Source organism: Haliotis asinina, chromosome 10, assembly GCF_037392515.1.
Source record: "Haliotis asinina isolate JCU_RB_2024 chromosome 10, JCU_Hal_asi_v2, whole genome shotgun sequence".
Classification (NCBI taxonomy): Eukaryota; Metazoa; Mollusca; class Gastropoda; order Lepetellida; family Haliotidae; genus Haliotis; species Haliotis asinina.
Window position 1 is genome coordinate 24,168,609 of NC_090289.1, and position 25,687 is coordinate 24,194,295.

General features: G+C 39.2%; 2 protein-coding genes across 4 annotated transcripts in view; both read right to left on the reverse strand.

Annotated features, from left to right (window-relative positions):
- Positions 1–19,679, reverse strand: part of LOC137298185 (flagellum-associated coiled-coil domain-containing protein 1-like) — a 37,840-nt gene extending 18,161 nt beyond the window's left edge. The window contains exons 1-2 of one of the 3 annotated variants that reach the window (XM_067830339.1): positions 19,566–19,679; positions 16,610–16,765 (exon numbers count right to left, since the gene is read on the reverse strand). In XM_067830339.1, the coding sequence (XP_067686440.1) occupies positions 16,610–16,758 (149 nt within the window). In that variant the 5' untranslated portion in view covers positions 16,759–16,765; positions 19,566–19,679. Of the gene's footprint in view, positions 1–3,558; positions 3,708–16,609; positions 16,766–19,266; positions 19,479–19,565 lie in introns of those variants that run through there. The other 2 variants (XM_067830340.1, XM_067830342.1) reach the window with 2 other exon arrangements.
- A 1,381-nt stretch (positions 19,680–21,060) lies between these two features.
- Positions 21,061–25,313, reverse strand: LOC137298544 (uncharacterized). Its single transcript, XM_067830842.1, has 4 exons — positions 25,272–25,313; positions 24,191–24,362; positions 22,252–22,621; positions 21,061–21,534 (listed from the first exon to the last, which is right to left on the reverse strand). The coding sequence occupies exons 2-4, from the start codon at positions 24,356–24,358 to the stop codon at positions 21,155–21,157; spliced, it is 918 nt and encodes a 305-aa protein (XP_067686943.1). The 5' UTR covers positions 24,359–24,362; positions 25,272–25,313; the 3' UTR covers positions 21,061–21,154.
- Between the last annotated feature and the right edge of the window lie 374 nt (positions 25,314–25,687).

The window sequence follows — 25,687 nt, forward strand, 5'->3', positions numbered from 1 at the left end:
AAGTCGTTACGACATGGGTCAATCCTGTGACGTACAAGATTCGTATGCACCTACCCATACATTCACCACATTGGTAATAACGACACAAGACCAAACACTACATATTAGTTAAGACCAAGCAGCTCCTGAAGTGTTTGAAATGAGTTCTTTTACCAAGTACATGCTATCTGGTTTAAAAATAGGTAGCAAAATCTGGTAGCAGCAATTTTTCTTACTGCAAAAATACATTACATAATCAGTTCATAGCATGTTAGGTACCTCTGCATATTGGATTTTTTAAAGCAATGCAAAAGTAATACCTTTACTTGTGTTAGGGACCGTTCATAATTTATCACCAGGGGGGAGTGATGAGGATTTTCAGGGAGGGTTATTCCTTTTGTCCACAGATTATAGGGGGGATCAGCTGTTTTGTACATGGACAAAAACTGTTGATATCACCCTTGTTTCGCCAGTACCAGTCCTTACTTTGTTGGGGGGGAGGGGGGGGGTGGGGGTGGGGGGGGTGGGGTCATGTGTTTTGTACATAGACTATAGTGGGTGGGTGGGGGCTATTTGTTTTGTCCCAAGTATTGAAGGGGGGGCTACCAGATTTGTACAGAAAAAAAATAACAATCCTCATCGCCCATCCCTAGTGATAAATTATGTACGGTCCCTTAGCAGACGGCATTTTTCACCCTTACGTTTCAGGAACTGATGAATTTCCATTATCAAACATGTGAAGCAGTAGTGTTATACTTCTGTACATGAGCACTGAGCTGACTGGTTCTCTGTTGCAATTATGCGAGCATTCTGAAGCATAACCAAGAAAAGCTATTATGAGCAATTTGGGGAAGTTAAAATACCAGTAATAGTTAGTTTACAAGTGAAAGTGCACAAGTGGAGATCTTTCCTTTGAAGATGACGGCTAATTGATGAACATAAGCGGTTTCACTAAAAAATGCCAAGTAGCAAATTGTTGCTACTGTTTGTGTTCAGCAGGTGGCGAAAAAGGATTTTGAATAGCAAATTTGCTCCATCAAACTGTTAATTTTGAACCCTGAGCTCCTGGACACAGATACAACTACCAACAGACCACTCATGAAGACACTCCAGCATAGGTCAGCCAGTGTCTACCACTTCAATACAACCATGCAATACCATTCCATAAAGCCAGAGAGGGAGGTAATTAAAACTACGCTATATACCTGGCCAAGGAAGTTTTATGTTACACTCAATAACATATACCAATGTGTTGTATATTATAAATCTGACATACCCCAGTGTTGATACAAACGTTAATGATACAGAAAGTTTTGTGTTTGCCATGCTGATAAAAAGGACATAGTGACCATGGTGTGTGGAGCAAGGAGCTACTCTCACATTGACTGCCACTGAGAGGATCTAAAGGGTTACACCTGGATGTAACCTGGGACAAGTGGGTAAAGAGTTGGACCCAGCGACCTGTCTCAATACGCCGACCTGCTTTGATCACATGAACAATAACTGCAGGATTAATTGAATGTGTTTGAATATATGGCTGATGTGACTGATTCAAAATATTTCAAGATGCCGCTCTTAATCCTGACATTTTTTTTGGCAATACTGATAGTAACAAAACTTCTTATATTATCTATATCTACTATCGCAGGAAACAAACATTGCAAACCATATAATTCAAAAGCATACTGTATTTTCCTATAACACCCTGATACCAATATATGGTGATTAATATAATTATTTGTCGTTCTGTGAATGAGGGGATGTCAAAAGTAGTTAGTCTCAATGTCCAATGTTTGTTACCATTTTAAATGTGAAGGGATCATTAGTAAAGCCATATCCAAAGTTTCACACGTGAGTAATGTGGTTCACGAGATACAAATGGGGGTGGAGTGACTTTAACAAGCAACTGTAGTTTCAAATAGCTTTTTTATGTACTTCTACCTACCTCAAACACACAAAATGCTTCTTGCATATCTATTTCCTGAAGTTTGTGATGCAATTATTGCAGATTTTGCATTTAGGGGGTCGGGGTTTTGGAGGGGTTGTGTACCAAGATTAAAATCGAACAAAATGGGGATCATGAGACTGGTATATGCCCAACCAATTTGCTTGAGATTGACAGATATTATGTAGAACAGTCTAAGTAACTTAGCCTCAAATGTTATTCGTTACACTCCTACTCTGGGTCTAACAAAAGTTAGTGTCTCCAAAACAAGCTCTTTCAGTAAACATGAATGAGGAAGTCAGTTTACCAAGCAACTGTAGCTTCAAATTGCTTTTTCATGCACTTTAATATATGTTGTATTTTATCGGACTTCTACAGACCTCAAACACACAAAATGTTTCAGGCATATTTTGTTTCCTGATGATTGTGATGCATTTACTGTAGATTTTGCATTTTGGGGGTATACCAAGATAAAAAGTCAAACAAAATGGGGCTCATGATGCGGGTACATAGTAAACAAATATGCATAACATAAAAACAGCTGCACTTACAGCATTGTCCATGTGAGGCTCAATATTTTCTGACATCCCTTTGTCTTGTTATGTACAGTTTTCCATCTTCAGTATAAGTATGTGCCACCTCTTAAGACAGGATAAATAATGATTATATATTCAGTTTAGAATGTTCAGCTGTCATTTAATACAAATCCAGACATATATACCATAACACATTGATGAAAGGGATGTCACTAACTACATATTGAGATTGTGATAGGATAAACTATATCAATAATTTAAACCAACATGAAATTCTGATTTGCCAAAGAGATATCATGTGCAAAACTGTCAGTAAGTATCCTGAGCAGCCATGATATTTCTGATTTGAAGAGAGCTGGGTTAGCCTTGTGTTTAGCCTTGTCACGCCAAAGACACAGGTTCATTTCCCCACATGGGTACAATGTGTGTATCCCATTTTTGGTGTACCCAACAGTGATATTGCTGGAATATTGCAAAGAGCGATGTAAAACCAAACTTACTCACTCACTTTGATCTTAGGTAGGACATTCTGTCTACAAAGAGTTGTGAACTGACATGGTAAGGATGTCATCTGTAGGATGACACTGTGGTCCATTTACAGTATCTCTACTGACACATGGCTATGAAAGAAGAACAGCTCAAGTCCAAAAGCCATTCCTGTCTTGGTAGAACAACAAGTAAGTCATTACAGACCACTGCATCCTTGCAGTAATGTCTGGCCTCAGTGGGACCTGACACCAACACTCATATGTTTCATGTAGGAGGCAGCTAGATGGATCGGGAAGTCAGATGCAGTGAATGAGGTGTTCACAAGAAATTGTGCCTGAATTGCAATAATCACCTTCAGTTGATTACCTTCATTCTAGGTATGTAAATAAACAACATCAATGTCACATAATACCCAGTCTTGATTAAATGCAGAAGCGAATTTCAGTTGACGTAAAAGGCAAAACACCAACGTGAAACACAAACACATCCAAACTGAATTAAGGCTTTTTATCTTTCCAAAAAAATGCAATTTGGAATACCACTTCAAAACCTAGAGTTGTATTTGTATCACAGATCACATGAAATAATCAAATCACAGAAACAACCAACCTTCTGTGGAAGTCCCTGGCAGTAGTTGTCCGCATTGAGTATATTCCTGTGTGTATTGCCAGATGTAGGCTGAGTCAATATTGCAAGTAGACTCCAGGGACGGACAAGAAACAAACATTACATGCTCTGACAGTTTTTATGTATGATATGTTTGAACTTTAGGATTAACTCTTTCACTGCCTGAATTCAATTGGACTTGAATCCACCTAGTCTTCAAGTGGTATTGGAATCCAGTAGTTGAATGTATAAAGCTAACATTATCAACATATCCACTGTTTGTTTGCTGAATTCCTGTATAATCTGCGGTGCAGGATTATGGGATCTGCCGAAGTTATGGTATGATAGTGTTTGATATGTCAAATTTAAATAAAACCAGGCTTTTATATCTGACATGAAAGAGATAAATGCTGAAGTTAAAATACAATTCTCAGTGCACACATTGACAAAATATACTGGAGCTTAATAGAATCAATAGAATAGTAGAACTGCTGGAATAGTAGTTATGGACACTGGCAGACAACTTGGTTCAAATCTACAAAACATATTGAAGAATTCATGAAAGCATAGTCTAGTACCCACACTGGTTTCCAATATTCAGTTTTTCATTAAATCTGTTAAAAAGTATTTCAAAGTGACTTTTGTAACATATAATTACAATCTGTATGCTTCTTACATGTTTGATATCTCTGTAACTAAATGTCTGTGACTTTAACAACACTGTCAGTAACATTAAAAACATTTTCAGTGATGTTTACAACACTGTCAGTAACATTAAAAACATTTTCAGTGATGTTTACAACACTGTCAGTAACATTAACAAGAATGTCAGTGACATTAACAAGAATGTCAGTGACATCAACAATAATTTGAGACACATTATCAACAATGTCATTATTAACCAAGAATGCTATATACAAATTCCAGATGAACACTTTAACTGGATGTGATTACAACATGGAGAGTTAAGCACCGATACAAACACTAACACAGACTGGCAACAAACACTACCACACAGACAGGAAACTTTCACAGTCCGTCTCATCAAACACTTGTCATGTAAAAACCAACAAACAAAAGTCTCTACACAATATACAACAACAGTAGGAGAGGGTAAGCTTTGATGACCATAGCAAAGTGAAAACCTGCTCATCCCATTCAATGTATTACCTGTTATGAATCTAAAGCTAACAGCAAAGATCTGAATGTACTAGCAACTATTAATCCCAAGTCAACAGAAGTACAGATATATTGTATGACCGAACAGAGGCGTGGAGATTCAAGCTTTCACAAACAACCCATGTTGTTACTATGAAGCATGGCAGAGTTCTATAGTCACACTGGATGTGATTGATTTCACACAGAATGACTCCATGCAATACCATAGTTGAAGTGTTCAAATTACTTTCACAGGAACCCTAGAGGAATCAGACATTGCATTTCGTATTCACCTTCCAAGGCAGCAGATGTGTAAGTTCAATCAACTCGATCTGTGTTCAATCAGGACTGTCATAGACTGGTTGAAGGTAGGAGTTTTAACTTAAATACATGTACAGGGTATGCAGACACTGTGGAGTGTTGATAGGATGAACTATGGGAAGTTCTGAGAAAAATGTCTCACTTTCAGCTAAACAAGCTAAAGCTTACTGAAACTTTGAGTGAGTGAGTTTAGCAATATTCCAGCAATATTACGGCTGGGGAAACCAGACATTGGCTTCACACATTGTACCCATGTGGGGAATCAAACCAAGGTTTCTGGCTTGACAAACAGATGCTTTAACCACCTGGCTACCCTGCAATCCCACTGAGACTTAAAAGAAAATCGGTATTAACAAGGTTTTATGAACAAAACAAAAATTGAGCCTGACTTTTACAATGTTTGTTGAACTTTGTGGGGTTTCACATTTGAGAAGAAAATTGAGATCTGTACAACTGAAATATGTATGATTGTTTTTGTTGGTAAAATATTATGTGCTTTTACCTTGGTGATGAGAATGATATGGTGTTTATCACTTGCAACAAACTGTGGGGATTATTTACAAGTGTGTGTCTGTGTCAATTAACACAGATTGTCACCAACTGCTAACAGTTGGCCACAGACCTCTGGACCAGAAGTTAAATTAAGGCCAGAGAACTATAGACCAACGGTTGAATGCAGGTCACCTACCATGGGCCAATGGTTAACTCCAAGTCACCTACCATGGACTAATGGTTAAATGCAGCTCTCCTACCATACACCAATGGTTAACTGCAGGTCACCTATCATAGACCAATGGCTAAATACTGGCCACACAAACATGGACCAATGGTTAAATGAAGACCACAGATCTCTGGACCAGAGGTTAAATCAACGACTCTGTGACTTCTGTGACTGAAGATTTTTTTTCACCTTGCAGAAATTCTGCATGATTTGTTTGTTTGTTGTTTAACGCACACTCAACAATATTCCAGCTATATTTCAGCACTATGTAAATATACAAGTCAGACAATCAGGTGATCAACACAGACCTATGAAATTAGGATGTGAGGCCATGTGACAGTCAAGTCAGTGAGTCTGACCGACCAATCTTTCAACCAACCATTTCTTGAAGACCAGTTCTAAGCTGGATCTTAACAGATAAAAACCTGCATGAATACAATTTAGCAATTTTTTGCTCAGCATGTATTTTCATCCTAGATATTGTATAGCATAAATAAAACATGGTTCAGTGAGTTTCTTTGTAAGGTAGATGTACAATAGAACATCAGTGTTGATATAGGCACTTGACTGAGACTAGTGAAAATCAAGAGAGGCAAGACAAGCTGGATATGACAATGGTGTCCATGCCTTTCCTGTAGCGCTAACATATGCTAAGTATGATGCGGAAACACATTAGGGTGACATGGTGACATTAATTTTAATCACAGAATGTAATCTTAAACTATATGCTTGAGTCACTAAAATTACTTTTAACACATTGTGTGAGCGAACCACCACATTCATGACAGAGTGCCGAATGAATAGCAGTTACATTTGACTTACATAAGTACTCACATATTGACAAACTCCAGTCCAAATGTTTGCGTGTTTGGGGGAATGCTAGGCAATGTTATTTTCAATCAATAAGGCATTATATCAATATATGCAGTTTATTAAAGTTAATCCTTCTTAGAAAACAAAAAAAGCTGTTTATGGGATCAATACCAAACAGTTATATCTTTATTACATCGATGTCGCATCTATTACATGACCTACTGGACTATGATTGTTTTACATGGAGCAGCACAACCTAGAACTGTGTGCCCCTGTACCAAGGTGAACTGTGAGTATCTCTTGGAGGAATCTCAGAGCTGTGTCACAGGTAAACAATGACAAACCTAGAAGGGAAGGATTACGAAGTTCACACTGAGGGGGCATGAAAAACCAAATTTAGATTGAGTACCCTTGCTGTTTGATGATCCTCAGTGTTACTTTGCTGTTCAACCGAGGACATGATAACTTGGAGAGATTACTAGCAAATGATTAGATGATCAGATTATAATATCCTTCCATTGTTGGTTATGACAAGGAATAATATCATCTATTGTACACAATGACTGAGACATTAAACATCTGTCTGAAGATACTATCAGTATGACTGGATCTTCAGTATGTGCACGAAATGACAAATCAGTATTTTTGTAAGGCTGCACATTCAACAGAAAAATACTTATGTACTATTACAATGAAATGTTTGAGGCATTAGAAACCATGCTTTGCCTACCTGTTCATGGTGGTATTACATGCTGTGTTTCTCAGAGGCACAAGATTTTAGGTTTCCTTGTGAACAAAGTCTTGTCAATCAATCCAGTTTCTGGTGAAACTAACGAATTTGAGCATTACTGTGAGTGCACTCGTCGAGGTCACACATTGTAGTGCTGACAGACCACATGCATCTTATGGTCTCATGGTAGTACCTTCTCTCCAGACTATAGCTGAACCAATCAGGGCTGCTACACTTATTGACAGTCATCTACAGGTAACAAATTGTAGTGCTGACTGGCTATGTGCACTTTATGGTAGTGCAGTCTCTCCAGACTATAGATGAGCCAAACAGTGTTGCTACACTTATTGTAATGTGATCACACTGTGCCATTTAGAAAGTGGTCAGATGTAACATATGTCATACTTGGGATTACACTTTCTTAGTAAAGTACAAATTCTAGTATGGGCTAGGCAGCTTTGACTGGAGAGACTGCACTAGCATAATGTGCAGGTGGAAGTCACGGTGGCTGAGCAGGCAGGCGTCTGACTTTATTTGCTGGCGATTAGGTGCCTGACTCTGATGGTGTGGGTTCAAATCCTGGATGGGACTTAACCCAAAATCTACTAGAATTTGTACTTTACTAAGAAAGTGTGATCCTAAATATGACATATGTTATTGAATCAATATAATTAGTTTTTTTTAATATATTAAACATTATCGTGACAAACAATGCTTTTGTGTATCTTTTCATGTAGGTGTTTAAAAGTAATCAGAAAAGTCAGTGTTGAAGAAAATTCCAGTTATCATAGTGTATCCTTCTAGAAATCACAAGAATCAAATCAATACTTCAAATAAGTTTCCTCCAAGTTAACAGATGCAAACAAAACTGACAACTATTTATTCACATTGCATTTTGAAAGTATTTAGAATATTTCACATGCCTTTTGGTGAAAAAATGTAAAAGGAGAGAAAGACAGAGGACTAAGAAGACAATATTCAGACAATTAAGAAAACAGCAAGAATATGTAAAAAAAAGTACAGTAAAGTTCACTTATAACGTACACGCTTAGAACGAATTGCCGGTTACAACGAACAAATTCAGAAGTCCCGACTGCTTTCCTATATGTTGTTATGAATTAACTACCGTATACACCGAACACTGATAGTACGAATTATCTGTTACAATGAACAAATTGATGGGCCCTCTGTGCTGTTTCACGCGTTAATTCACATATTTATAACGAACAGCTGATCCGAATCCACTCGCGTGTCATCTCACGTGTCACCAGTTAGCTTGTGAAAACAAACAGGCTTCCTCACAGGGGATCAAGGGGATAATAAAATAAACTTACCTGTGAAATGTTATCATTTATTTAATCTTGTGAATCTTGTTGACATTGTCAAGGCATAAATAGCGATCTGGGAAGTATTTCTTTCAAGTCAGCATGGAAGGGCTTGTCAAGGAAACGCAAAGCTCTAGATCTTGACACAAAATACCAAATCTTCCAAGCTGTAGATGCAGGCGGTAAATCCAAGACTGACATGACAGCAGACTTGGTCATACAGATTTCAAGGCCAATCAGTCATGGTTAGAGAGATTTAAGAAGCGACGAGGGATATGTTCAGCCATGACACACAGAGAAAGCTCGTCTGTTGACACCAAGTCAGTTGATGATTGGCTGACGTCACAGAAGCACGAAATTTCCGATTTTGTTAAAGATGCATAATAAAATACATGATCGATGATGAAGTGAATGATCCATGACAATTACATGTTCGTTGGTTTTGTCTTAAAACCAGTGGCGTGGTGACGATTCTTGGTCATTTCCGAATATTCACGAACATTCCTGAATTGCTTAGAACGAACTTCGCTTACAACGAACTGAAAACAACAGTCCCTTTGAGTTCGTTATAAACGAATATTACTGTATATGTATCACCGCAAGGGACAGAAAAAATGGGTTTCACACAGTGTCCCTATGAGGGGAATTGAACATGGATCTTTGGTGTGACAAGCAAATTTTTTAACCACAAGGATACCGATCATGTTCTCTAGTGTAACGCCTTTGTGAGTTTTCCCACTAACCTTAATCAGCATCGATATCTGTGCAAAAGCAATTGCTGGCAATAAGGTGTGTATCAGGAAATCTTCTCACACCTCTGTGGCAAGCAAAGCACCCTTGAAGCACATGTCAGGAGAGGCCCTGTCTGGGTTCAACAGGTCCACAACAATATTTACACAGTCAAACTTTGACAGTAACAAGGCACTTGATAATGTATTAATAAAGATATGATATATCATTAAACAAAGTAATATGGGGCAGTACTGGGAGAGAGAGGGAGGGAGAAATGAGACAGAGAGACAAAACTCAAATCAGAACATGCCACAGTCTCAACCCTCACAGGACCTCTTTGACTTTTATTGATTTCCTATCGATAGATTATGAGAAATAGTATTTGAGTGTATTTCTGACTCAAGAATAAAGAACGGTCAATAGCAGTCAATTACAGCATTAATTTCATGTGTCAATCAAATCAGTTCGAGCCTGTCAAGCAGCTCACGCTGTTAAGTGATGATTGATGATCATCCTATTGCCAATGCACATCAGAATGTGTTCACATGGATTATTGTATGACAGACATATTTACATATCTGTCAGTTGAAGGTCCAAGTCTTGTCAGGCCAAGGGGGTTAAATGTAGCTATGGGTTTGTAATAAACTTCAAACCTTGGTTTCTTTACACAGTAAGCTCTTGGTCCCATCATTCCACTTGTTGACAGATCCTGATGCTAATATGGCAGGCATGAGAAATAGATGGTAGAAATTGCTGTTTTGAGCAAGAACAACAGGAGAAATGGGGTGTAGATTAAAAGTAAGAATTATTACTTAGGCAGTCCAAGTAAACTTAGTCTCAGTATTAGTTGTTACAAACTCTACCAGAAGGTCGCGTCGGGTAACCTTTGAGATTAACCAATCAGAAATTGGAAAAGTAGACATTTGCACATAATTTTTAATTTTAACCTCAAAAAGGTTTGTACCCGAATGACTCTGATTGCTGTTTTCCATATGATCACTTCTGGGTGATGCACATGGAGCATGCTACAAAACTGTTGACAGTGAGTAAACAGTTGCGGAAAATAGTGTTTTTTGTCAACATTCAAGGATGTCAGCTTGCAGAAATATTAACTAATGGCAACCATGCATGTTATCAGAACACCCTAAGCAGGTCAAATATCTGTGTTTTATGTGGATTTTCGTTTGTTGTGGGATCAGTGTCAGTGACTGGGGAATTCTGTAAGTCCTGCAAAACCGAAAACAGTTTTCTGACTGGTTAAATCCGTTGGCCATGTCACATTTGATTGCATGATCATAGGTTGCTCAAAAGGTTACCTGACTCGACCTCCTACTAGGACTCAGTGTACGAGTGTAACAAATATTACTGAGACTAAATTTACTTAGACTTAGAATTTAGGCTGATTTCTTTCTTTCAAATGCTAAATTCAAAAAAGAAAACTGTATATGAAGGAGGTGCTGAATCATATTGGTTCTTCTTTTTTCCATTCATTTGTTTGTTGATCTACAATAAAAGTAGCAATGATGTACTATCTTGTCTGTCCTCACCTATCTACTAGAAGCATTAAAGGGAGGCTACCTCCACTGTGTTCTGTCTTGTCTGTTCTCACCCATTTACTGGCAGCATTAAGGGAGGCTACCTCCACTGTGTACTGTCCTGTCTGTTCTCACATCTACTGGCAGTATTAAAGGGAGGCTACCTCCACTGTGTACTGTCCTGTCTGTTCTCACATCTACTGGCAGCATTAAAGGGAGGCTACCTCCACTGTGTACTGTCTTGTCTGTTCTCACATTTACTGGCAGCATTAAAGGGGGGCTACCTTCACTGTGTACTGTCCTGTCTGTTCTCACATCTACTGGCAGCATTAAAGGGAGGCTACCTCCACTGTGTTCTGTCCTGTCTGTTCTCACCCATTTACTGGCAGCATTAAAGGGAGGCTACCTCCACTGTGTACTGTCCTGTCTGTTCTCACATCTACTGGCAGCATTAAAGGGAGTATGTATTGCCTTTTCTCAGTGTTGGTTGAGACCCTGGGTTGACTTTGATTGGAATTGTGACTTTGTATTGGTAATCAGGGAAAACAGTGACATTTCATATTTTATTATATATATTTTTAATGTACAGTCCCTTTGCCATATCAAAAACCCCTGGATTGGAACCTGGACTTCCAGTGGGCTAAACCAAACAACCAACCAACCAAACAACCAGCACAAACCATACTCTTGGAACATAAAACATTGTTAATGTCAGTCGGTCTTTATACGTTTGCAGGAAGGAACTATCATAGAGGTTTATAACACATGAAAATAGCATGTCCCAACACAATAGTAAATACTAAGTATGTAAAGTGAAGATAAAACAGAGAATAAATATTTAGACTGATACTCACACATTGGGACCAAAAGCGCTCTCATGGAAATAAAAATCACAGAACATGACATTGGGGAATGGCAAAACAGATCTGAGAGAACTCGCTTGCAAAGTGAAACAGTTCCTATATGATCCTGTACTGCAGTGAGAGTGGAGATTTACAGCCCAGTAACTACTGGCTAAACACCAGGAGAACACTACACTGGGGTGCTGTAAACACTCTGCAGGCCCAGGTCTCAAACATACACTGCTCCATAGCCCTGTCCAGGTCATGTCATTGTACATGTAGCTTGTAATTACTGCATTCAGATCGGGACATTGTTAACTGATAACTCACATCATACAATGACTAATAATGGGTATTTATGTGGATTTTAACCAAACCTGATTATAGATGGGTGACTTTAAAGATATCTGTTGGTTTAAGAAAGGTGTTTATTTGACCAGATGGTGAAGTGTCACCATGAATAAACCAACATAGCACAAAGTTTCTTTGTTACAAGAGGGGTGGTGGGGTAGACCTGTGGTTAAAGTGTTCACTTGTCACGCCAAAGACCTAGGTTCAATTCCCCACATGGATACAATGTGCAAAGCCCATTTCTGATGTCCTCCGATGTGATGTTGATGAATTTTGCTAAAAGTGGTGTAAAACCATTCTCACTCTCTCCTGGGTGCAGGCAAATCAAGATTCAACAAGATGTTAAAATACTGTGAAAAATAACGTTGATCATCTTGTTCATGTACAACTGCCTTATCTGACTGCCTTTAGCACTGGGTCGTACAACTGAAGGTACTATTTGTGCCTTTAGCACTAGGTCGTACAACTGAAGGTACTATTTGTGCCTTTAGCACTAGGTCGTACAACTGAAGGTAATATTTGTGCCTTGAGCACTAGGTCGTACAACTGAAGGTACTATTTGTGCCTTGAGCACTAGGTCGTACAACTGAAGGTACTATTTGTGCCTTCAGCACTAGGTCATACAACTCAAGGTATTATTTGTGCCTTCAGCACTAGGTCATACAACTGAAGGTACTGGGTCATACAACTGAAGGTACTACCTTTAGCATCACACTGAGTTTGTCATCAAACGACAAGTGTACATTCAGGAGAGGAAACAATTCATAACAACTCAGAATACTGTTTCCACATATACTTGTGTAGGAGTTGGCAGGATTCACAAATACATAACAAAAATGTATTTGGGCATTATCGAGACATTTAATTGTTCTCAAGTGAGAAGTCTCTACATCTTTGTGTACTGATGTTCAGCTAACAATGTTTACACTAATCTCTTCCCATCATTTTCATTTAAGACAAGTGGTCCTCTGACAACTGCATTAGTTACTGTTGTGGCAGGGCTCCAGATAATTTTTCAAGATCAGGAATATGTACTCCTTATTTTTTCAATATCGAAGTACTGGAAAAATTGGGAAAAAAGAGCACATTTACTGTAGTAATGAATGGAATTAATGGCGTGTGAGTACGACAAGACGAATGAATGATACTTAAGTAAGCAGTTTGTTCAATATTCATGTAGCAGTTGGGTCACTTGACTGTTTACAAGTCATCAAGGCACTGTCTTGTAACTTGTAATATGTTTCTGTGCTGCCAAAACATGACAAGGGATATCTCAATGTGTTGCTATCAAAGATAGATATCAAAAATTAAAAGAGCCACTGATTGAAATCAGACAGACATGTTTTAGATAAACATGTTTATAAACAATTCTAAGACCAGACAAAATTGCTGTGCTGTGTATCTGCTAAATATTTCCTACAGTATTGTGCACATTTCTTATCCATTCTTATCTGAAGCCCTGATTAGTGTGTTAACATAATGAACCAAACAATATCAGGATATGTGCACTGTCAAACTTAATAAAGACTGTGAAGATCAGACATGAGAATGACAAAGCAAAAAGAAAACTAAAAATTTATCAAGGGGCTTTTATTGCAGATTAAATACATTGACCTCAAAACATTATTTTGACACCAACAAATCACAGATATAGTAGATATGTAAATTGGTTTAAACTAAAGGATATGATCTATATTTCTTTTGAAGCTGCCAAAATTTGAAAGATGAATTTGAATTAACATGAGAATATTTTGATAGCTGAATTCCATCGACTATATGAATTCATATCTGAATATTTGAAGAAAATAGTTTTGCTATTAGCCTTTGATATATTTTAATTGATCTAAATAACATAAATTAAATAATTTAAAACATCCTATTCTGTTTTCATTCAATACGTCCATCACAGTTGCATGAATCCTTTATAGTGCTTTGACATGGGCTTGAACTCCTGCTAAGTGTAATAACATGGGCCTGAACTCCTTGTACACGTATCATGTTATAAGAGGGCCTGAACTTTAACAGTTTTACAATGTAGTCACAGAAAACTATTTCTTATCACCTACTTATGGAGAACTAAATAGGTCTCTCTGCAGTAGTTAGAATGGGAACCATCAGAGACTGGAAGTGCCCAGATCCCAAGTGTGATAAATGATTGACAAATAGCAAATTACATTGGGAAATCAATAGCTCAACACAGAACATACTCCGACATACCTGGGGCTTGGTTAACTTCTTCAAACCCAGGTGTTGAATACAAAAGGCAAATTGACTTCAAGAAAATGTCTCACCCCGTAAGGTAATGTTTTGATGTTATTCTTTCTTTTACCAACAAAGGATGCCATCAGTTTTGTGAACTCCACCTCTTACGTTTCAGCTGTCAATTCATCTGTAGTATTCTATTTCTTCCATATATCTCAACAGAACTTACACTAGCTGACCTGAGCAGATTACTGATTCATATGTATATATGAAAGTATACAGTGAGTGAGTATCGTTTTACACCACTTTCAGGAATATTCCTGTAATGTGACGGATGGGGAACTGAAATGGGCTTCACATATTGTATCCATGTGGGTAGTAGAACCCAGAATTTTCAGCTTGGCGAGCAAACACTTTAATCACTAGATGACCCAACCATATAGTGGCCTTAATTATTTGGAGAATATCTGTTTTGGGAAATTGAAACAAATGACCATATTTTCAGAATGTTATCTAATAATCATATTTTATATCATTCAATGATAAAAATAAGCTCAACAAATAGGTTCTGTTAAGGAAAATACACAAGATCTTTTTACAAAGTGGCCAAAGAAAACATTACGTTATATTTGGCATAAAACCTTTCCTGTAAAATACAGATTCTTGTACTTATTTTTTTTTAATTCCATCTGGGATTTGAAAACACACTCTCAGATTGAGGCACCTAATCACAAGAAATCAGTCAGCAATCTAACCTCCTTTGCCAGCTTCCACAATATGAAAGTCTGACAAGTGGCAGTCGGCACTATAGTCTGTTTGGCCTATAGAACAATATTCTGCAAAAACCTCACAGAGTTGGTATGATGTTTTAATTATGATCAGCGTTTCATTGAGTATATGTTATGCTTATTAGTTTGGAGTTACATTGCAATTCATCGGTCCGCTTTTGAGCCAAACAGACTAAACACACATTGTGTATACCAACTGCGTAGAGCGTCAGAGTGAGTGAGGTACTGAGTTAGTTTTATGCCACAATCAGCAATATGCCAGCCATATGGCAGTAGTCTGTAAATAATGGAACATGGACCAGACTATCCAGTGATTAACAGCATGAGCATCAATTAACACAACTGGGACATGATGACATTTACTAAACAAGTCAGCAAGTCTGATGTCCCGATCCCATTAGTCACCTCTTAAGACAAGAATGGATTGCTGAAGATCCACTGTAGTCAGGATCTTCACAGGTTGATAGCCACAAAAAAGACTATTGCTTACAAAAACAACGAACACTATTTGACAATTGTGTGACAATCAGACTGGTGCCATAAGAGGCGTATGTGGTAACCATACCATACAGCATTGTTGATTTCCACATTGGGGCCATGCAGAGTGAGCAGCAGATGTTAAACCTACTTCTGATGAGTGAGTGAGTAAGTTTAGTTATACACCACTTTCAGCAATATTCCTGCAATATCATGGCAAAGGATATCAGAAATGGGGTTCACACACTGTGCCAATGTAGGGAATAGAACCTGGATTTTCTGCATGACAAGCGACCCCTTCAACCACTTATTTACACTTATCAGAGGGGTACACAAAGTACGCAGTCTAGACTTCCAGTTGTCCGCTGAGCGGGCTAGGCAGCTGACTTTGTGTGCTGGCAATTAGGTACCTGAATCCTGGATGGTGCTCAACCAAAAAAGCACTAGAATTTGTACTTTAATAAGAAAGTGAAATCCCAAATATGACATATGTTGCACCACTTTCTAAATGGCATTGTGAAATCATAGTTTTGAACCCCTGCATGTGGAAGGTACAGTTTTTGAGTAAGGTGAGTCCTCTGTGGAATTCTAGGACATTGTAATGTGTTTAAGTACCCGCTCCAGTAGCAATCAAATGAATTGAATAGTATAATCAATCAACCATGCACTTCCAGTATCCTGTAGATGTTACTGACAGCAGGCATTATTTCCTAAATGTTCCACAGACCAAGATGGCCAACTCCACATTCCCCAGCACTGCTCACAATACTGCAATTCAGGAGGAATGTTTTGACTGACGATTGCTGTTTTATTGACATTTACATTCATTGGTTTGAATCAACCAAGTTCATGAGAAATTTATACCAAAGAGACTGGTGCCATGAATGAGTGGAAGAGATCTAACCCGCACAACGTGCAACCTGACAATACAAGTTACCTGCACCAGCAGTATTTTGTCTGCACGCTTGAAGCCTGGGTAGACTAAAATCTATCCTTGTGGGTGTGCAGGGTTGACTGTGACCATGCACATAATTTTCTTTTAAAACCAAGCTCACTCACCGTGGTCGTGTGTTTGTTTCTGGTGAGTAGTTATTATTGCTGTGTGTGTGTCGTGTTGCAGGAGAACCGCAGACAGCAAGATCTCCAGCAACAGTTCCATGATGTGGGGAGAAACGAGGCGGCATGACATCCACAGCACTCATTGTCATGGAATATCTACAAAAAGAGATGCCCTTCTTGAGACACAAAAATGTTTACATTCAGTTATTTGGGTAAACAAACTCAATTAGTTTTTCCTGAAATTTGTGAATATTGATAATTAATGGGTTTTTAATAATTAATGATTGTTTATTGAGTTAGTAGAAAAACAGGGAATGCTAAAATGTGTAATGTGAATTGATTTCAAGCTGAGGCGAGATTACATTTTACCTGCATATATATGCTGTATATGATACTTTTAGGGAAAGACACTAAAATTGTTGATCTTAAACATGAATTTTTTTTTTACAAAATACATCCACAAAGAACAGTGTTTCATATCATGTATTTCCTTGTGTGCTTGTCTGCAAATTCATGAATGGAAATAATTGGTATGGCTCTTGAATTATCTTCAACAACAACAAAAGGAATGTAACAGGAAAGGATATTTGTTATGAACAAAAGTGTTGGATAAAGCCAGTTGTCAGATAAACAGAGGTTGGATTAACGAGACTGTATATAGGTGTTTGCTTTACCATAAAGAACATGGTAAATAACAGTCAAGTGTTCAAAGTTGGGGTGGGGGATGGCTGAAAATTACAGAACCTCCCTCCTATAAGAGTTTATGCAGAATGCATGAGAAGGGCAGGTGAGAAAGAAAGTTTAGAGAGGAGGACCATGAGGCCAATCAAAAGACATCTGACTGGTATCAGAGGAAGTTCGGACTCCGAAGGTGCAGTTTCACATCCCTGTTGGGGATCTGTATTTTACTGAGAAAGTGTAATCCCAAATATAACACATGTTACGTCTAACACCTTAACTAACTGTCATTGCGTATTCAGTGTGTATATACAGATGTATATGATAAGACTGGGGGTGTGGGGGTTAGGTTTAAGAGAGGGTGGCACTCAAGTGGTCATAACTCAGTGAGAGGCATAACCACGGGTGCCAGTCAAATCGCCCCAGCGACAAAACGCACTAGCAAATTTGGTCAAATCGCCCCAGATATTTGGTCAAATCGCCCCAGTTTATTCAAATGGTCTGATATATGCTATAAATGCATGGTTTTATCAACTTCCATACTAAACTGAAAGCCAAAAGAAATGTTACATCTCTTCATATGTAAATAATTTCCCTACCATGTCAAGTTGAAGAACCGATTTGTGTGTGCTACATAGACTGTTCATTTCAGAAGAAGAGTAAGTAATACTGTTTTTTGTATGACGCTCGTGGACAGTGTTAAACCCATGTGTTTAAGATTGGTATCAATTGTTCAGTTTGCGAACAATCACAGAAAACAAAAGAGACATTGAAAAAGGCAGAATTTAATGAAATAATCTTAGATTAGTATCTGGTGTGTCCTCCATTGGCATTCAAACATGCCTGAATTCGCCGTCTCACAGAATATGTCAAACGTCGGATGAAAGCAGCTGGAATCTGTCTCCACTCGTCCATCAGAGCAGCACTAAGTTGTTGACGTGTATGTGGTTGTTGCTGACGTAACCGGATCTGACCATCGAGGTAATCCCAGAGGTGTTCGATTTGGTTCATATCCGGTGATCTTGCATCACTTAGTTAACATGTTTTAATAGCCTGTTTATATCCACACTATTTGACAAGACTAATTTACAGAAGCTCTAAATTATTTTGATAAGTATTAAACCATAATTGTAGACAAAACCTATGAATTTACGGCCTCATTTTTGACAAGAGTAATTAAAAAATAACCCAGCAAATTGTTTTCATAAGTATTATACTATACTTGTTGGGAAAACCTATGCATTTACGGCAGCACTTTTTGACAACAGCAGCTGTAGATTGTTTTGATATGTATTAAGTCCCATACTTGCTCACAAAAACCGTGCATTTACGGCCAAAAAACATTTTATACAAGCCTTTCATTTAATTCTTGTAATTTACAAAAGCATAGATAACATGCAAATAATTGGTATTATAAGTGTTGTCTATACATGAATATTACTTTTGCTCTTATCAATTACTAGTTAAATATTTATCAGAAACATTACTACATAGTATCATGTGAAGACTGTAACATAGGCGTTTTATACAGCTTGTAATTCTTTACCAAATAATTGGTATTACGGTGTTGCCTAGGCATGGGATATTACTAATAATATAACACATAATATTATGTGAAGAATATAGTATGGAAGTTGACAAAACCAAGCATTTATGGCATATATCAGACCATTTTGAATAAACTGGGGCATTTTGACTACCCCCCTGGGGCGATTTGACCAAATATCTGGGGTGATTTGACCAAATTTGCTGGGGCGTTTCGTTGCTGGGGCGATTTGACTGGCACCCATAACCACCACTGTGATACACACACAACTGTGATTCACAAGATATTTGTGCACAGATCAAAGATATAATTTCATTAAATAACTGAGTTCTTGGAAAGAGTCCTGCCTGTACCCCTCTCTTTTACATAGAATAGTTCCACCTTCTGGTGTAATATTTCAACACTGAAATAAGTTCATTGATTGTTTTTATACCTGTTCTAGTTTATTGAATGTATATTTTGGGTGAGGTATGCATGTCCAGGGTTTTGCGGGTGGAACTCTTATCCTGTCTTTCACATTTGTGCATTTCAATCTAATAAATATCAAAACAAAATCATGGGATAAAATATGAAACTCTCCAGGACACAAATATGCAAACTAGTGTAAACATTGCTGCCATAACGTTAAAATCACGTGACGATGACAGATTTGTCCCAGTGCTGATACAGGGCAATGGTAATGATTAATTCATATTCACACAACATTCACAAATTTTGTTTGTTCCACTTTACCTTTTTTGAAGAATCTATGACATATATTTATTGCCAGAGTGGTTAGTTCGCATTTTGACACTATCAGCTGGAGGCCGCCATGTTGTTTATCCGTCTCTTTGACAATGACAACTTCCTGTAAGGGAAAGAATCCAACGCGCACCTGCTCAACAGGAAGACATTTATGGGATGCTTCGTTAAGGTTTTAGCCATGTTTCAATCATGATAAGGTTCTTTGATAACAGCACATATTATACAGCACTAGGGTAGGGTCTATATACCTAAATGACTTTCTAACACTGATTGCTATAGTACTAGGGTTAGTTCAGCTAGCTAAACGTCGTGTTCCTGCCAAGGCATACACCTTGGCAGTTAGCTAGCTGAACTATACTAGGGTAAGGTCTATACACCTATATGTCTTTCTTACGCTGTTTCTAACGCTGTCTTTCTACACGCCCCTGTGATAACAGAACATTTGAACTTCTGAGAGTCAAACGCGCTACTCTTGTTGACCCGATTTGCTAAGAAAACGAGACAAACAATGAAAGCTGATTCTGAAACAACCACCATTATGCAGCAGTCTGCGTCTGGAATATATGAACCAGTGGTTGATATTGTAGTGACAGATTGACCAACGATTACAATGACGTTACTAATCAGGTCATGCGACACAAAATCTTGCCTTCTGACCGAACGCCTTACGTTGCATTCACTCGCACAATGACACCGACACAGGATTCGAAGACAATATACTTTTGAACTTGTTTGTATCGACGAAGCCGAAGGTACATATTCACGTGCTATCACGCGATAAGCAGCAGGTTTAACTAATTGCAACCGGGGTGTTCACATCAAATCACGCCAGCAACCAGTCAGCTTGGTCGTTGATAAGTGCGAAGTCATCAACTCAATATCACTTTTCAGGAGTGATTTTCACAAAAACCTAAAGCCACGAACAGAAATACCAGTAAATGAATTGGGTGTGATTAGGGTTTGGGCCACTATTGGCAAGATCCACGCATTATATTGTTTGGGGACACAGCAGTTACAGCACGAGGAAATCCAACTAGAGTCGCAATGGCAGCATCACCACTGGGTTGCATTATCACATATTTATCAGTCTCCCAGACTTGAATCTTGGGGAAAACAGGAAGAAACCCAAAGGGACATGTTTTATATGTTTTATTTTAGAACGTATTGGAGTTGGTCTCGAGCAATACAAAAATTAACCAAATTCTATTATTTGTGAGAAGGAAACACACAAAACAAAGATGCAGTTGAACCCACCCTCCTTATTCACACATTCACACACTTACCCCAACCCCTCCAAAGTAAAATTAAAATGACTTGTTAGGTTATTTTAAAATCCATGCTACTAAATGATTCAGATAATCAACATTCATTGGTATGGTAAACTGGAACAACCTTTGCGTATTTTTGATAAACACTAAACCCATGAAACATGTCATGTTTGAATTGGAATTCTTGTAAGCCGCTAAAAACATTGGAGAAAATCCTCTCGGATTAAGTTATTTGTCCAACTGTTATCAGCACAACTGTTACTTGAACACAAACAAGGAAGATATTCAAACTTCTGCGATATCCTTAGTTCATGGGTCGACACACACAAGCACTTGCTTGCAGCGACCAGACGCACAGTTGCTCCAGCACCACGTGCTACTGACATTATCGTCGGCTATCACTGCACGCACTGCACAACTGTCGGACTGACTGCAAGAGGTTGCTTGAGGGTTACACGTTGTTGTTGTTGCTGCTGTTGTTGTTGTTCTTCTTCTTCTTGTTGTTGGTGGTGGTGTGGAGTCCGTTGATGTGGTTGTTGTTGAGGTGAAGGTGAAAGGTGGGGGTGTTGGAACTGTTGTGGTCTGTTGAGTTCTGGACAGGATGGCAATGTCTGAGCAACCATAGAACTCCTCCTGTGGCCCACATCCAGTACACTGTCGACCGTCAGGGTCAATGCCCCAGCTGTTTCCTGGAACATGGAATGAAAAAGAGAAGCATCACCTGTCTCTTCACAATGATCCTTTCAAAAGTCAATACATGGGTATTTGAAAAGGTTTCAAGACCTGTTAGAACAAGTATATATGGATGACAACGCCTTTAATTCTTGAGCACGACGTTTCGATACAGAAATCAAGAACCTGTATCGACATGTCGTTCTCTAGAATTAAAAAAGTTGTCATTCATATACACTTGCTCTCCTGACTTCCAACTTCTAAATATGCCAATCAAACAAGTTTCACGACTTGTAATGCTTAAATCAACAGTAACCTTAATCGGTAAGCTTTTGTGATCAATCGTAAATGTCCATACGACAAAACGGTACACACGTTTACAGTGTAAATATCCACATGTCTATACTATAACTAACTGCCCATATGTTTAATTTTCTTTACATGTTTGTTGTTAACGTTGCACTCGTCAATATTCCCACTATACACCTTGGGTCTGTAAATACTGCAGCCTGACCAAGCCACCCACTGACCAGCATCATGAACATCGGACTACGCACTTGCGATATGATTACATCTTTCAACCGACACAGCAAGCCTCATCATCGTATCCCGTTAGTCGCCTCTTAGGGCAATAATGGGTTTGCTGAAGACCAGTTCTTACTCGGATCTTCACGGGTTTGGCCATATATGTGCCGTTGGAATAGGTCCCAATACCAAATACTCCCAAACCGTACCTGTGTGGTATTTCCACTGCAAGACGCACTGACTACAGCTGACGTCGGACGGAAGGATGACATCTACGTGATACCGTTTACTTGCTGAACCAATTGGGTATCTTGTTCCTGACCCATCGGCCAGGGCCAGGAGGTTGCGATCTAGACATTCCTGGGTGGCCCTGACTTTCATGTCATTCACAGGACACAGGCGGAACTCAAACCAGCCAAGATGATTGGCCGTGATCTCCACTGTGACTGTGACCTTTAGACCTTGAACGTACGTTGCGCCTATTGTTCCTGTGGCGTATTTTCCTCCTGCCTCGTGGTCACGCGGTCCCTGCCAGGGATCGCCACACACGCCACATTTACCGCCATGACTTTGCTGATTCTGGAGGGATACGCAAAACACGTTGTAATTTCGCGTTGTGGATACTCGAATGCTTGAGGAACACCCAAAACACCTCGCCAATCTATGAAAGATATCTCTATCTTAACAATCCGCCATCCGAGTATTTACACTATCAATAATGTCTGCACGTCTCAACATATCACTCGACGATAGAAAAAAGAACCTGTCTTCCACGTGGGATATTCCTTAAAGAATCGGGGACCGATGATCTGTTGTCATGTTTGATGAGCTGCTGAGCTTCACAAGTCTTGGTTCCAACTCTTTCAAGTACTTTTTCGTATGATATAACATGGCAAGTATCTGAGGTTATCCTTTTTCACTGATCACTCCCAACAACATGAAGTCACACTGTTCTATTTGTAGAAACCCCACAGCTGTTGATATGAATTAACCTAGACAAGCCACCACGCTTTTCAGCGTTTCCCGGTGTTCTTATTCATTACAAAATACAAACGTGTGTTGGGAAGCGTGTCACTACATCTGCAGTTAAAAGTTCACCAATAACAGGAGACAGACTGAAGGAGCACTAATAAAGTACGGAGTGTTTGTACGACACCATTATAGCCCTGTTGGTGTGAATCTTATAAAGAGGCGACCACGTAGATCGAGAGAATGGCCTTGTTAGCTACCGATCTCATGACATCAAGCAGTGAGTGAGAAAAGCTTTACGCCGCACTCAGAAATATTCCAGTCATATGGCGGCGGTCTGTACGTAATCGACCCATGAAGGTCCTGGGGTAGAAGAGGTCTTCCGAAACCCATGATCGTGATAAAAAGGCGAGTATGCTCGAAAGAGGCGACAGATGGGATCGGTTGGTCAGGCTCGTTGACTTGCTTGAAACAAGTCATCGGTTCCCGATTGCGCATATCGATGTTAATGCTGTTGATCACTGGATTGTCTGGTCCAGACTCGATTATGTAAAGATTGCCTCCACATGGCTGGAATATTGCTGAATGCGACATAAAACTAAGCTCACTCACTCGCTCACTGTACGTAATCGAGTAACCGACAAGCATGATGTCCTATAGGGTCCTGTTCGACACAGAGTGGCCGTAAGGTCATGATAGCCAAGGCCAGTACACTATGCCTATAACGAACTCGGTGGGACTACGAATGACAATTTCGTTACAACCGTAGTGCATTATGACCGTTGGCCAAGACAAAGAACAAAAGAAAAAAAAGAAAGGGAAAAAAAGAAACAAGAAAAAAAACTCGTTCGTTATAGACATAACTTCGTTGTATACATACAATGGATGCTGTCTAAACAGGCACTGGACGGAGTGGAGAAACATGCCGGTTGGGACAACTGATCACAGAGCTCATACTGTTAAGTACGATTAGGTACGAACAAGTTTTGTCGCTCTCATATATACACTGTTGTATCACGAGTAGTGTCATGTATGTGAGTTACGATGGCCTCAGTGCCACGGTCGCTTTATGGGACGGAACGCTGGCAGCCTATTCTGTCCTCAAAAATAACAATTCCTCACACCACGCCTAACTATCCCATGAGAATGCATTCGTCAATGAAAAGTTGCAGTACGTACATAGAAGCCTCCGCAGAAGAGTTGGTTGTCGTCGTAGTTCTTGGGGGTATTGAAACCATCTCTCCACATGGACGCCCGAGACGGGGGAACCAGCAGTCGACCATGACCTTTCACCTTCACCGTTAGCGTCAGGGCAAGTATGGCAAAAACTGCGCCTCGTGTCACCATTGTTCTGGTGTGGGAGGGGGATATAAAACCATAACATCGATGCTACGACATACATAACAGATTTCAGAAGCTACTTTGACAACTATCGATGCCCTTAGTGTCGACCACGACTGCTACAATGATGAATACAACTGCAACGACCACTATCACTCCAACCACTTCTGAACGTAAACAAAACCAAAACATTTCTTTCAGTTTTCGCACAAAGCGGAGTCGGTGACTCGAATTAAGTGAAATTCAATTTAAAACAGCTGACTTAAACAAAATAAGTAAGTGAGTGATTTTGGGTTTGGTTTACTCTTGTAACAATATTCCAGTAATATCGCGGTGGGGGACAACAGAAATGGGCTTCACACATGTGGGGGATCGAACCGGTGGTCGGAATGGCGAACGGACGCTTTAACCACCATAGGCCACCTCACCTCCACCATTTTGTCTAGGGGCGGTGGGGGCCAGGGAGTTCGAACCCTCTGAACCACACCCTGACTCCGCCAACTGGAAAAAAACACATAAATATATAAATAAATAAATAAATAAATAAATAAATAAATGAATGAATGAATGAATGAATGAATGAATGAATGAATGAATGAATGAATGAATAAATAAATAATAATGATAAAAGGAAATCTCCAATGTGATGTTCAGTGATCAAGTCACTGCAGTACGGGGTTAGTAGGGTGGCCTAGTGGTTAAAGCTCGTCGCGCCGGGTTCGATTCCCCACCTGGGTACATGAGCGAGTCCCATTTCTGGTGGGCTCCGCTTTGCTATTACTGGAATATTGCTAAAAACAGCGAAAAGCCTTTTTCATTCAGCGCAGTCTATCAAGTCCAAACCACGCATTACATGAATAACATATTGACACCAAACAGTCGGTACCGGATATCGTCCCAGGTTTACGTACATGCTTACCTGCTGGTCGATGGAGATGTGTAAAGTAACTGACCACGGTCCATTTTTATAAGCACGGACCAGGATCTATATTAAGACCAAATCTCGGACAAGGATAACAGCTTTCCTGACCTGTGGACTGGACGACGACAGATGCTTGCATAACAGATCAACTGAGGGATGAAGATCGTTATCTCGGATGTGAGTCAGTGTCAAGGATATTTTGGCGTGCTGATAACAAGGCAAAATTTAAAGTATTCATGTTTATTTCCAGGATCACGCGATGTACAGTTTGCCTTCACAACGATTAGTTAAGACCAGCCTACGCATGGTTGTGTCGATGAAGTTTGAAAATAACCGTCTCAATCACTTAGCCCCAATATCGATCTGGACTGTCCAATTAAGGTTTGAAAGCAATGTAAGGTGTGACATTATTG

Coding starts and splice junctions, on each gene's coding strand:
- LOC137298544 (XM_067830842.1), bottom strand. CDS start 24,358: ATGGTGACACGAGGCGCAGTTTTTGCCATACTTGCCCTGACGCTAACG. Junction 22,622..24,190: donor TCTTCTGCGGAGGCTTCTAT/GTACGTACTGCA, acceptor GTATCCCTCCAG/AATCAGCAAAGTCATGGCGG. Junction 21,535..22,251: donor GCAGTGGAAATACCACACAG/GTACGGTTTGGG, acceptor TCCATGTTCCAG/GAAACAGCTGGGGCATTGAC.